This window comes from Fulmarus glacialis, unplaced genomic scaffold (genome assembly GCF_000690835.1).
Source record: "Fulmarus glacialis isolate BGI_N327 unplaced genomic scaffold, ASM69083v1 scaffold3743, whole genome shotgun sequence".
Classification (NCBI taxonomy): domain Eukaryota; kingdom Metazoa; phylum Chordata; class Aves; order Procellariiformes; family Procellariidae; genus Fulmarus; species Fulmarus glacialis.
The window spans coordinates 19,598-33,632 of record NW_009202105.1 but is presented as its reverse complement, the minus strand read 5'-3'; the positions used below and the strand labels follow the sequence as shown (position 1 = coordinate 33,632).

Sequence of the window (14,035 nt, the reverse complement as noted above, 5' to 3'; positions counted from 1 at the left end):
ATAGTAGTCTGAAGGTTGCACTAAGCTCTTCACTCTTGTGGTGATGTCCCTAATTTGGGCCCCAGGGAGGCAGCAAAATTCCCTGAAAAGAGGGTCCGGTCTGCAAATGGGTGCTTCCATTCCGCACAGGAGGAAATCGCCAACGGCCATAACTCGCTGTTGTTTCTTCTCAGCACCGGTCTTAATGCAGGTTTTATTGCGAGGATGCCATACATGATGCCATACACCACCAACTGCTGGGAAAATATACGTGGATTGAGGCCAGCTCGGATTCCTCACACTCTTCAAACTTTTGAAGGTGACATTTGGTCTTTTAAATGCCAAAATGTTGGGCCAAGCCAGTATAAACCTTCCTGTTGGTCCATTAGTTGGCCAGGGTGACAAAGCTAATACTTACCTATTCACAGAATAATTTGTTGCAATAAAACATTTTCAGGGTTGCCAGTGCAGGGGTTACTTTATCACTTGTCAGGCAGGCAGGTTCAGCCTGGGTTTCCCCCTTTACCATGGCACAATGCATTTGTATGAGTGGAGCCATCTCAAGTGCTGAAGACTTTGTACAAAACCCAATGAATTTCCCAGATGTAGCACCATGGTGTGTTACATGAGAACAGGCAACTTCAGCTGCTTTGAGTCTTTGTGGTCATTTATTTTATTAAACTCTCTCTTGGCTGAAATTCTCACACATAATTTCTTGGTCTCATATCACGTGTTTCTAAAAGAGCTGTAATTACTTTTGCTGGCTCATTTCAGAGGGGTCTGAGTCTGTGTTTTTCCTATGGATTTAGCTATCATTCTCTTCTCTTTGTAATTTGTGTCAGAGTGTTGGCACTCATAAAGCTTTATTGCAATGCAGCTCCTTATGCAAGATCCCCTGCCGCAAAGTCTTTTTAATTCAGATCGCTTAGAAAATGTTGTTTGGCAACCCCAAGGAGGCAGGTGATACTTCTTTTCCTTCAAGAAAAAAGGATGAGCTAAGTTGCAGAAAGTTGCTTGAGGAGACTGTCGTGTATTTGGTCATTTTTCTGGGAACCAGGCTGCGCTGCAATGTATTTTTTGCTGGCCAAGACAGGCAGAGGAGTTGTTTTGGATTTTGACTGAGCAAGAGTAGCAGTGCTTCAGAATACTCAAAGGCTCTGTGTGCCTCTGTATCTGTGTGTGTACACATGTGGAGAACACAGTTTACCAAAACCTAAGGTTTCTGTTCCTGGGTCTGGTATTCTTTTGCTTCTAAGAACGTAGACAAGTTGCTTAGTTTGTCTTTTTCAGTCAGTTACTCACATGTGAACACACACAGGGGCTTACCAGAACCACGCCAGAAACTCCAAGTTCATGCTTATTCCAGCAGAATGAAACAGGCTGGATTGCTGTCCTTTTTGCTGGTGCTGCTAGTAGGCTGGAAGCAGCAGGGGAAACCCCCTAGAAGAGGCTCAGAAGAGAAATAACAACTGTAAGAGGTCTCTGTCCTTTCTTTCCAAGTGATTGATTCATGTGAGCAGTTTGTCTCAGCAGCAGCACTGAAGGTTGAGACTGTCTCACAGCAGGTGAGCAGCAGGTGTCTGAAATTGTTCTTGCCCGAGTCGATGTGTGTTTGAAGACAGTAACCAGAAGCAGGAGCCATGAGGAAGCCAGCAGGAGGAGCAGCAGTGGAGCAGTAACCAGATACAAACTCGCTTTGAGGGGCATGCTTTCCTCTAGTCTGGACAAGTGTCCAGTTATTTTTTGCTCACACCTGGTTTCCAGATACCACAATTACCAATGTATTCAGGGTCACTGTGTTGTTCACATGATTCAGATTATTCGTGCTTGAATAATGCAACTCAAAACCTTTTAAAACTGACAAGAATTCTGTTCTCTTAACTACCTTGACTGTCAATGGCAGACTACCGCAAGCTCCTTCTGCAATTCATTCTTGTACGTTGAGGCTTCAGCAGTGAAGCTTTTAGTTGTTATTACACTGATGTGCTGGGATAGTGGAGAGCTGATGCAGAGTTTTTTTTGCCCACTGCATGAGGTTACCCAACTTTATAGCAGCACATGAAACAATACAGAATTTTTATAGGGGCATAAGTAATTACTATAAGTAAAATGTTTGGCATTGTTACACTAAACATCCTGTTAAGGGTCAAAGGAAATGCCTTATCTGCAAACTAATTGAAATCTTACTGGCTTCATCTGAGACTTTTTCTGACCTAATTCTAAGGGGAAAAACAAGAAAGAAAAATACTCTTAAAAAAAAAAAAGACTAAAACAGAAGAGGCTGTTAGTGCAGGGCATGGGATTGGGATGCTCCCAAGGTTGTTGGCTTCAGGCAGGGATGTTACAGCTCATCATCAGCTGTCTGTGTTCTTCACCAGGAGGAAGCTGGATGTTGATGGTGGAGGTTCTTCCTTCTTTTGTGTATCCACGGTGATAGGCTGTACTTTGTTCTTGCTTTGCTTGTCTGCTTTCCTCTTGGGACATGGGTGTTTGGGTGCTGCAGCTGCGCAATGCCAGGGTAGGAAGGAAGGTGCATGGGCAGCAGAGCCATGCTCTAAAGCAGAGGGTGCTATTAGTGTGGGGCCCTGCATCATGAGGGTTGAGGTGGGCACCTTACAGCTCTGGCAGCTGCAATGGTGGTAGTGACAGTTTCTGCTGCTTTTCCTGCTTGTTCCTGTTCCTCCTCAGCCTCATCTCTTTCTTTCCCTGGAAGAAAAAGGCACCTCTGAAGTGTAAGAGCGGGGCAGTGCCCATGGTCAGGGCTTGGCAGGTCCTTGGAAAAATGAGCCCCTGCAAGTGGTTCACCTGTATCTTGGTTTTGGGTTGAATGGGTGCAGGAATGGGAGGGTCCATCAACTTCTTCCTTTGGTAAAGGCATGAGATGACCATCATCTTTATCCCAGCTCTTTGTCCGTGCTTTCTGCTAGGAAGAGGAGAACTGGGCACACCGGCTTGTGCCATGCTGGTCTGTGAGGAGGCAGATCTTGGTGGTTAGGGGTCCTGAGCGTGGCCTGCCTAGGTTTAGGTGAGCATGGAGATTGCTGCTGCCTGTGCCTGGGGATGTCTTGAGGGCCTCCTCATTGCTTATTGCTGTGAGAGGGCTGGTGCTTTTGACAGCTGACCAGGACAAGAGCCAGACAGATTAATGTTGCAGCATCTCTTGCTCTCTGCCAGGGGCATTTGCTTTGTGTAGCCTTGCAGCTCCTGGCTCCTGGTGGGAAGAGGAGAATTTGGCTGGGGTTGCATCACGCCATTGCTGTCCCTCTTCAGGAGACTCCACGCTCTTTCCAGGCATGGCCGCTGTCTCTGGTGCTTCCTTGCTGCTTTTGGCTGTGCTGAGTGGCAGGATTTGGGGGTAGGGCTGTACTTGGGCGTTCAGACTCAGATTGGGGTTAAGGAAAGCTGGAGGCCACTCTGTGGTGGTCTTTGACAGATATGAGTGCAGGTGGTGGCTGGTGCAGGTAAGACCGATGGTCTGAGGAGGTAAATGAAGGGGAAGAACCAGGTGCTGAAGGGCTGTTTGCAGGAAGACAAACAGAGGGGGAGAAGGTGAATGTTCAGGTGGAAGAAGGCAGAGCTGCCATGGGAACAGTGACCTGGGGCAAACAATGATGCTTTCCTGCTGCAGTGGCTGAGCTCCCAGAGTGAGGTGGGTATCAGCCCTAACAGCACAGGTACAAAGTATACATGAGTATAAACATAAAAGAAATCTAGGATGGAGATCAAAAAGAAAAAAATGTTTGAATTGAGAACATTATCAGTTCATTATTTATCAGTAATTAAGCAGATAGAAGTTGAAGGAATAGTTGAATAATAAAGTCTCTAGTGGAACTGGGATACAGTTGGCTTTGAAAATGAAACATTAGTCCTCTGTGTGTGATTGCAGTGGATGTGTTAAACTCAGCATATTTTTTAAGAAGAAATAGAGGATTGTAAAAATCTGTTTTTAGATGCAACAGCTGCTAATTAAAATAAAAGTGCATCTATTTGTTATTGAGAAGAGATGCTGCCAATGCAGCCAACACATAACAAACAAGTATAGAAGATAGGTAAACTGTCAACAGGTTAAATAATTTTTAATGGCCTGGAAAAGGCTAGACTGTATGTGATATCTTAGCAGTAAAATCACATTGTAAAGCTGAAAACCAAACTTTGCAAGAAGAAACTTTGTGTTCTGCATGTCCATTCAGGGGGTCCAATATGTAAGTGCATATATTTAAAATGGTATATATAGATTCTGATGGAAACAGCTGTCCTGCAGCACCTAATTTGTTAATCAATATTTTACATGATTATTCTGCTATTGTGATGTAGGTTGCAGTGGTATTTTGTACTGTAGTATATACCTACCCACATCTCTCCATGATGTTGGCATAGTTATTTGCAAGAGGATGTTGAAGAAACAGTAACTTGTGAGTGCAGATCCCAGAGTGGAACAACTGCATATTTAATATCTCTGCTGTAAAGGGCCTTTGCCCTGGAAGTGCACACAGTGTGGACCTTGTCACCTCCAAGGGAACCCCTTTGAAGGATTTAGAGCCAAAGAAAGAGAAACAGGAATTGCTTGAAGAGACCTGAACAGCAAAAGGCAAAGGAGCTTTGAGTGACTTGGAAGCTGTTGCAGTTGCGTCTGCTAATATAAATTCCAAATAACTGTTAGTGGGAAAATGGCATTAAAAGAGGGGTAGTGGAGTTGCATGACCCCATGGCTACTGCCAAGAAATAACACAACCAAGTGCAGCAAGGGTGAGCATGATGTAACGTGTTAGTCTCGGGGGGGTGCCAGCAAGCAGCAGGGCAAACTGTGTGATATGTATGTGAAGTTACCGGCTTTCCGTCTTCAGACGACCATTTAGATCCTAGTGGGAGAATGGAAATGCTGTCTCCATTTCCAATCAGGAGCCCATTGTTTGTGTAAGCTCCAGTTGTACTTGTATGCATACTGCGTGCCCCCGAATTGTTATAAATTGTCTAACTGTTTATAACTCTACCTGATATCTGTATATATAACCTGTTAAGGTTAAAATTGTGGTATTCCTTTAGAAGTAATGCTCAGCTTACAGATATCATTCCAGTTGTATGCTGCGATAGTCCCAGTACCACTAGGTGTGTTATTTAAAAAATTGCAGTGAATGCTAACCCAACTGTTAATGCTGAAAGTCCAGCTTGTGGTGCAACAAGTCCTGAAGGTAGCGAATGTTGCACACCAAGCAGATACCTGATGTGCCACAGTGCTGCATAGTCCGAACCACCGAGTACTGCTCCTGCCTGCAGTCCCTCTGAGAATGGTGATCTACCACTACAGGAGTTTTGAACTTGGCTTTGCATTCTGTAGTTGTCGTCTTAATAGAATTTTATTCATTGTGCAAGCTTCATTGGCTATAAAATCAAACACTCAGCAACTGAATAATGGTAGCATATTACAATGAAGAGCTACGCACTGCCCTCAGACCTGTGTAGGCTATCATAAGGCAAGCTGAAATGGTAAACACCTCTGAGAAAACCCATTGCTTGGTCCTGGTGAGAAGCCTTGAGCCACAGGAGGGTTTGCAATATCCTGCAGTCAGTGGACTGTCAAAAGGGGAAATTGCAGCCTTGTAACCCAGTGCATATAGTATTGCCACTGCTAGTAAAACGGCTGAGGCTTGTAAGGCTTCTTCTGAGCTCCTTGTTTTGGAGCTCCCTGGAGCACTGTTTTGAGCTTGTTTAGCCATAAAAGCAATTGTCTAACAACCAGGTGGCCACTGGCTAGCTGGTTTTACTTTTGCTGAGCTTTGTATAATTACATGGCATAGCCGTAACTGTAATACAAATAGTAACAATTCTCATACATATAGTGTTATAGAGAAAATCGCTGTAATGTTTTTATGTACAAGTTACAGAGACAGTTACTCTGTGTCAAATGAAACACTGATGACACCCAGCATAGTGATACGGTGTAAAGGAGTACAGGCCTGGTATGACAGCAGAGACCTTGGAGGTGGGGACACAGGAGGCATTGCAGAGGAGCGTAGGTGTGAGCATGCATGGAATGGGGCACAGGCTGACCCTGGAGACCCCCGGGCTGTGCACAACCTGCCAGTGGTCAGCTGAAGAGATGCAGACCTGGGAGCTGGGCAAAAATGGGTTTAGAGGTAATAAAGACAGTGTGTCCAATGTATGTTGAACACGGCCCATAAAGTAATTTGGGATGAAACATGGAATCACAGACCAGTGAAGAAAAAGAAACATCCAGTGCATGTCCGAAATGTAAGAAAATTAGCGCTGGATGGATCCTAGAGGGAAGTTGGAGAAACCATCACCATCATAGTCCTCCCAGCAAGGAGTTGAGTTGAACTTACCTGAACACTCCTCTTTTCTATGTTGTCCTCTTTTTCTCTTTCTCCTGTGCTAGTAACACAGAACTAGTAACAGTAATTGTTCAGGCTGTTAAGATTTCAATTACACTAGAAATAGCGTTCCTTTTACATATGAGATAATTTCCTTTTGTCCATTAGATGGTTTAGAGTATAGTGTAATACTAAGACTGCTTTTTTTAATCATTTTTCGTACATAGACCATGAGAGCAACAACATTTTACTCTTTTTGTGACTTCTTGTTGATTTTTATCTACCATGGAGCTGTTAGGTTCATACTGAGCAATGGTAGCTTGGAATGCTAGCCTTGTTTTTACCAAGGCACTTTTTCCGAGCAAGTTGATCCAACATTGGGTATTTTTACTTGCTTTTAACAGATTTTGTCAGGATTACCATTGGCTGTAACATAAATCTTCATGATAGAGCAATTGCATGTTTTGGATGTATATATTTAAGCCTTCTGAAACCTGAAACGGGCTCGTACATGTTACGCTAACATTTATGCCAATTTGAATAATATACATGAAGCAGTTGTACTGTTTCACTGGAAAAACCTGAAAATGTTTGTAGAGGAAACAGTCATAGGATATTTGCAGATCGTAAGGGCAAGGCTGTTAAAGGGAGAATCAACGTCTAAGATAGCTTGATATGAGGTCCAGGAAACAAATGGAGTAAAAACAGTGGGCTGAAATGATTAGTGTTTGAAAAGCTCAGTGCCTGCTACACTGAAAAGCTGTAAGTTGTTGCTTTTCCATGACAAGGCTGATAATGTTATAAATTAGATCCCTGCACCTTGGCCTGAGGCAAGAGCATGGCTGCTGTGCAAGTCTCTGTGATGGGTTTCTGCATGTTTCTCTCCCCTCCAGGTTCTCAGCTCCCTTGGGTACCACGTGGTCACGTTTGATTATCGAGGTATGTGGGCTTCTTTTATTATGAAACACTTTTAGATATCTCTTTCTGTAGAAGCAACAAAGAATTTGCTCTTTTTTTTGGATCTCAGGGGAGCTGTTGTTTATAAATGCTTTCTGCCAGCTAATTAGATGCAGTTATTGCTTCTTTTTTTCCTCATGGGTATCCAGAGAACTTCCAGAAATTTCTTTCCAGTGCCTTCCTGTGTAGCACTACTTTCTGATGTCCAGCTTGGTGGACTCTGGCTCCTATCTGTCCTCATGCACAAAGCTCGTTGATTTGGGAGCTAAAGAGCAGAGGGTGACCCAGGCACATATGCTGTCATAGCATCCAGTTAAGGCATCCTCCAGGTGCACACCTGGAAACTAGTAAGCTTCCCTGGATGTAGTCTTTTGGATATGATCTAATTGACTTTCCTGAGGTCACACAGGGAACTGAACTTGCACTTCTTTTTAAAAGCTGATAGGTGAGTTAAGACATAGAGTAAATGATTTGCTAACAATTGGTAGCGTCCTTGGCAGAAGCCATGACCATTTTGCAACCTGTGCCACCAGCAGTCAAGCATCTGCTGCTCTTTTTTTTCCCCTTCTTAGTATTTAAGCCATGGCTGCAGTGTAATGCCACTGGAGATATAGGAAAGAAATTAATCCATTGCATTTTTATCAAGAAGACATCTGGGAGAGGTTTATTTGTAGGATCTTGCCCTGTTTTTCAGGCCTGCTGGCAGCTGCTTCTCTGGCTGCTTATTAGGTATCAGAAGGGATGTTGGATGCTTGCTGCTTAGCATGAGATGTGTAGACATACTGCAATAGTGATAGAGCCAGAACAATCAGGAGGGTGGAAAATTGCTTGAGGGCATTGATTGAACAGCATGGACAAACTGATGTTGCAACAGCTTTGTGAAACGTGCTTGGGTTTTGACCCAGCCGAAACCAGGACAGCATCCAATTCTTATGCTGTTAGAGACTCCACTTACAAATTGGTTACACGCACGCAAAAGCAGCTAAGGTTTGGGAGCTGGGCTGTTGCAGAAGGGTAAGTGCAAAAACACGGTGTGGCAGTGTTTGAGATCCAGCTCTTGTTTTTGTTGTTGACTAAATCCACAAAAATTCCTTGGCAGCCAACACTTACCTTGTTTAAATGACTGCAGATCAGGCCCAAGTTGTAGAGGTGCACAGTGAAATAAACAGAAACTGGCCACGTCCCAGGTCCCTTTGCAGTTGCAAATGGGCTGCATGGGAAGAGCTGGCTGGCTTTGCTGACCAGTTCATGCGATTCTCAGAAGGACTATTTGTGTTTCAGGCTGGGGCGATTCAATAGGCAGCCCATCTGAGAGGGGAATGACCTACGATGCCCTTCATGTCTTCGACTGGATAAAAGCAAGAAGCGGAGACAACCCTGTCTATATATGGGGACACTCCTTGGGCACAGGGTAAGCATCTGATCTCAGTGGGACTTAGCAGCTTCTGAAAAACATAAACACTGACCTTGGATGAAGGTGCCATTTGCCGTAATTCCCAGGGTGGCTTGGAGTGCTGCTTGGAGTCTGTGGCATAATTGCTGCAGAGTAACTTCTCCTTTGCACTCTACAGAGTGAGAAGAGCTACAGTGAATGACTGTGCAGGAATTGATCTTGAACCTTTATTGCCCAGAGGGTTACATTGGAAAAAGACACTTAAAATAATATAATGCAGATTGACCAAGGGGAGAGAAAGTGGGACTGCGCTGATCTCTTCCTGTGGTGAACCTATGTCTGTATGTCCTTCAGAGCAGAACATCAGGCTTCTCTGATACTCTGAAAGAGTATCTCAGGCCAGCCGCACATGCACATGACTTGCCCTTACAAAACATTTTCCTCCTGTCTGGCAAACATGCCATGTGTAATCAGTACTCATGCAGATGCCTGCATGACTACACAGCTGAGTTCCCTGGTGACCATAGCCAGCCTGGAGTTGAAATATGCTGTGCTTGGAGGATTCAGCAACTTTGAAATATCCCTATCCCATTAGGGAGATGCATGGGGGAGATCTTGCTGCTTTCTGACCCAGCTATGGAAACTCCTTGCAATGTCACCCTGGGACCCTGTGCTCCAGCTGCCTCGAACACAGCACCCCTCTGCCCATCCCCTCTATTCCCCTCTTTCTTGCTCAGTCCTTGTGGTCTGGGGATAAGAGGCTATGTCACACAGCTGCAGATATGCTGGGAGCCCAAGAACCACTTTAAAGGAGGTCCTTCCAAGTAGCTGCATGGTGTGCTGCTTCCTTGGACTTGTTCACTTACCTAAATGCAGGCACCTGATGCCATTTGAGACAGTTGGGTATGGGACACCTGTGGGAACCCAAGTCATTGTGGGCTGGCTGCCCAGACCTCTATGAGGGGTCGACATTACAGCAGTTGAGTTGTACCTCTGCCACCTGCTACCACTAGAGCCTGGTGCTTTGCAGAGGGCCTGCGCCGGATTAAATGCTCGTTGTTGTTCTTTCCAGGGTTGCAACAAATCTAGTGAGGCGCCTTTGCGAGAGAGGTAAGTCTGGTGGGTGGATGCTCTTCCCACCCAAGGTAAGTCTGGTGGGTGGATGCTCTTCCCACCCAGCCCAGGTCCTGCTGGCGTCCCAGATTTCTGCATATGTTTGCGGTTGTGACAAGACTGTCCTTGGCGCACCATGGTGGCAGCTGCTCTCATACGGCAGACCCTGACCTTGCTGGCTATCTGCATCCCTGCATTTCAGCACATTGCCTTTGGCTTTTCAGAAACGCCCCCGGATGCCCTGATACTGGAATCTCCATTCACCAACATACGGGAGGAGGCGCGAAGTCACCCCTTTTCTGTGGCAAGTACACAGTGATACTTATAAGCGTCAGGGATAAAGAGCTGCGCTTAAGGCAATAAGCAGTACCAGAGCCATGTGTGGAGCCTGCTTAAAGAAAATGGAAACTGGGATCAGAAAGGGCAGTAAACGTAGGGAGGGAAAGACAGACTCTGCTCTCAGCGGTGGACAGCCCGTTCTTCTAGTATTGTAGCTTCTCTGTTGTAGGAGGCTATTTTGTGGGCTGTAAGCAAAGCAATGGCAAAGCTGGGCTTCCCTTGGTCGCTACCCCGTCCATGTGGCCCCTTTGCGCTTGCATGGTTTCCCTGGTGAGTTCACTCTGATGTGGCCATCTTTTCCATCCGGCATGGCTGCGAGTTGGCTCTGAACTGAGCAGACACCCAGGGTGTTGGATGTGGTTGGGCTGGTGAGGTGCCCTGGGATAAAGCTCTCTTCCAGGAAGACTGTTGCCAGCAGCAGCATGATACCTAGAGACCTTGACCGTACAAGCACCTGCTCCTGAGCAGGCTGATAAGATGGGTCTGAAATAGGACAGTAAAAATAATGCTGGTGGGAACATGGACCATCTCACTCCAGAGAGCACAGCCAGCAGCCAAGGGATGTTACTGGGATGACAGCGGCCTGCCCCGTTACTGCTGTTTGTATAACTGTCCTGCTGGTGCCTGCCACTAACGCAAATTTTTTCCTTTCAGATATACAGATACTTCCCTGGGTTTGACTGGTTCTTCCTTGACCCCATCACAACAAGTGGAATTAAATTTGCAAACGATGAGAAGTGAGTTCCCTCTTTGCTGGGGTTTCAGCTGTGGCTCCAGTGAGCCATGGCAAGCATCAAGGAGGATAGACATTAGACTGCAATCTCTGCTTTTTTTTTTTTTTTTTTAATTGAAGCATTATACTTGCTGAAGGGATTTCAGTTACTCTTGCAGCTCTGAGTGCAACACAGCTTTGCACTGTGGAGCTCGTTCTTTTGTAATTGTTCTTAATAAGGATAGATGCAACAGAAAGCATGGAGGTTACTCAGGGATAAGTTAATTTGGTCCATGTGATTTATGCTTTTCAAGTGTACGTTACATGTTAAACAGTAGCATTGGGATATTGAAGGTTTGGGAAGATTTCTCTGCTGAGCATTTGCATAAGCCACCCTGCATGTAATAACATTGTCTCTTCACTGAGCCTTTCATTCAAGAGCCTGAGCATTTGTGAGTTTGGTTTCCGGTACTGAAACCAAACCAGACCTTGGGGGATGGTGCTTTGCAGTGGGGTGAGCCACTTTTCTCTGATCTAAGCACCAAATAGCTTTTACATGCATGCCTTTCACTAGTAAATTTTCTATAGGTCGAAGAAATGGTGCCCAGATAATAGTGTTTTCAAGATCTGAACTGCAGTTAATGACCCACAGGATGTGTTTATCATTGCAGTTTCCTTGAAAATCAAGTGTATTGGTGTTAGAAAGTGATGGGATTGCTCTGAGGCTTTGTGACGTTGTTTCTTTTGCAGCGTGAAATACATTTCCTGCTCCCTGCTCATCCTTCATGCTGAGGATGACCCGGTGGTACCATTTCATCTGGGAAAGAAGGTACACATGTGGCTCTGCAAACTGATCTGGTGGGAGGAGCTAGTGTGGATAGAACGACATCCCAGCCAGGCAAAAAGTCAGCAATAGGAAGGTGTATGTAGAAATGCATAGCCCGAAGGGACTACATATTCTGTGGTGTTGAAGGTGGCAAATCGATAGTGAAAGGGAGCTAGAACTAGCAAAGCTGGTCAAGCCAGGTCCCATAAGCCACCCCTGAGAGGGGTGCTGGTTTGGCAGGGGTAGCTGGTTTGGAGTGACCCATGTCCCTCACCTGCCTCCCCTTGGACTCAGCTTTACAACATTGCTGCGACGTCACGGAGTTTCCGAGACTACAAGGTGCAGTTTGTTCCATTCCACACAGACCTCGGCTATCGGCACAAGTACATCTACAGGAGTCCAGAGCTACCTCGAATACTGCGGTAACAGCCCCGTTGACTGGGGTCTCCTCTGGCTTGGAGGGGGGCCTGGGGCTTGGGGCTTTGGGGCACACTGTGATATGCGCCCAGGAGCAAGAGAGATGTGTAACAGCTGCCTGTATTGGACAGCTCTTCAAAAAAACCCCTTTGGTTTCCGGAGTGGGTGAAATACTGGGACTGGCTTACTGCAAAGCCAGAGCTCTCGACCTCCTTGCAAAGCAGGTTTTGGGAAGGGGAGCCACAGAAAGCTGGGAGCACTTCTCTCTGGCTCATCTCTGCTGTGAGCTGGATGCTCTGGAGTAGTTGTTTGCAGAGCAGCTACTTCTGCTTGCCTCCTCTAGTGGGAGCCACTGATGGGTGAGAGAAAGCTCAGTGCTGTTCTCTGTAGCTGCAAGTGCTCGAGGCCTAGTATTTACCAGGGGAATGGGAAGACCTGCAGGCTGCAGCATGCACCAGAGTGTAGGAGAGCTGAGTGTCACTGCTATGTTGTTTCCTTTCCTAGGGAATTCCTGGGAAAATCTGAACATGAGCATCATCACTGAAGAATGGCTGCTTGGCAGCACAGAGATTTTCCTTTCTTTCCTTCCTGTCTCTCCTTTTCCTCCCTGCTCCCTGTGGGTCAGTCTGCCATTCTTCCATCCCTGGCACTAGAGGAGGTCAGGGATTCCCACTCCAGTCCTGATGTGTACCCTTGGCAACTCCAGCTCCCAGCATCAGCGTCTGTGATGGTAGAAGAAAGAAGCTGTTGGCTTCTTTTTTGACATGGATGGAGGAGTGATAACAGCCCAGGAGCCAGTACCAAACCGTGAAAAATGTAAGCACAACAAAGCCTGGCCAATCCAGCGTGGTACTGCTGAGGACAGACATTCCTAGGACACCTGTGTCATGACCAAGGGTGTTTCTTTCACTTTTAAACACTGCTGCTGTTTTTGGATCATGTAGAGAACTTATTTGTAGGTGAATGGCTTCTGCCGTGTCTCCATACCACAGTTGTCTTGCTTGAGTTTGAGGTGTTCTCTTTCTAGGAAATTAATGTTTTGCCTTTCCTTTTTGCTAAGTAGCTGTAATTACAAATACACAGAAGATCCAGGTGGTGAGAGATATTTTTATTTAGCTCTTCAGTCACAATGTGTTGCAAATGTTGGGCTAATTGCACACATTTGGAAATAAAATGAAAGATTTTTTTTATTCTTCCTTTTCAAACATCTATTTAATGGAAAAGGTTAGTGTCCTTTTATCTTTTCTGTACCCTTTTCCTTCTGAACATCATTTCTGTTCCCATCCATCCTATCTTCTGTGGAGCTCCTCCCCTTCTTCTCATGCACTTATTAGGACTGAAGTGACTTATGTAGATGAATTGCAAATTTGGGAGTTTAAGCCAGAAAGCGTGAGATTACTTTTTTGCTTGATCTCCCCCTTCCATGAACAACATGGGTCCAGGATGTGGTAATGGATGTCTTCCATTCTACCTGTACATACCCAGACAGACATGTGCTTCCTTTGGGTGGGAAGGGTAGGTTTTTTTCCTCAACTACCTTTTAACTCCTTAGGTCAGGTTTTCCTGTCCCTGGTGGCTACACTGTTCCTCTGTTCTTCATGCAAAAATAACAGCCTGGGGTGTCCCTCACCATCTCTTCCTCCACCTCCCTTCTGTGCTCTGGGCATCCCAGGCACTTCTAGCAGCACTTCTCAGCCCATCTCACAGACACGGTCGGAGGGGTTGTCCAGAAGGCGGAAGTGGAAATGAGCCTCTCCCATGGGAGAGGTTCTGGGGATGTCCTTGCCCTGTTTGGGGCTAGAACAGGGGCTGTTTTATGCCACTGACGAGCTCTGCACTGAGATGGGAGAGGGTCATATGCTGACTCTGTGGTGTCTGGCTGGGGACCTGGCCCTGCCCTCTGTCAGTCTATATAGACAATAACAGGTGCTGTAGGTTTAGTCACTAGTGCTCAGAGTGAATTGTGCTGC

At 45.8% G+C, this 14,035-nt stretch overlaps 1 protein-coding gene across 1 annotated transcript in view; it reads left to right on the top strand.

Moving 5' to 3' along the window:
- ABHD12 (abhydrolase domain containing 12) overlaps positions 1-13,251 on the top strand; it is a 27,657-nt gene extending 14,406 nt beyond the window's left edge. The window contains 8 exon segments of the mRNA XM_009574158.1: positions 7,202-7,247; positions 8,547-8,676; positions 9,731-9,768; positions 9,996-10,075; positions 10,765-10,847; positions 11,573-11,651; positions 11,943-12,070; positions 12,570-13,251. Of these exon segments, the coding sequence (XP_009572453.1) occupies positions 7,202-7,247; positions 8,547-8,676; positions 9,731-9,768; positions 9,996-10,075; positions 10,765-10,847; positions 11,573-11,651; positions 11,943-12,070; positions 12,570-12,609 (624 nt within the window). The 3' untranslated portion in view covers positions 12,610-13,251.
- The last annotated feature ends 784 nt before the right edge of the window (positions 13,252-14,035 follow it).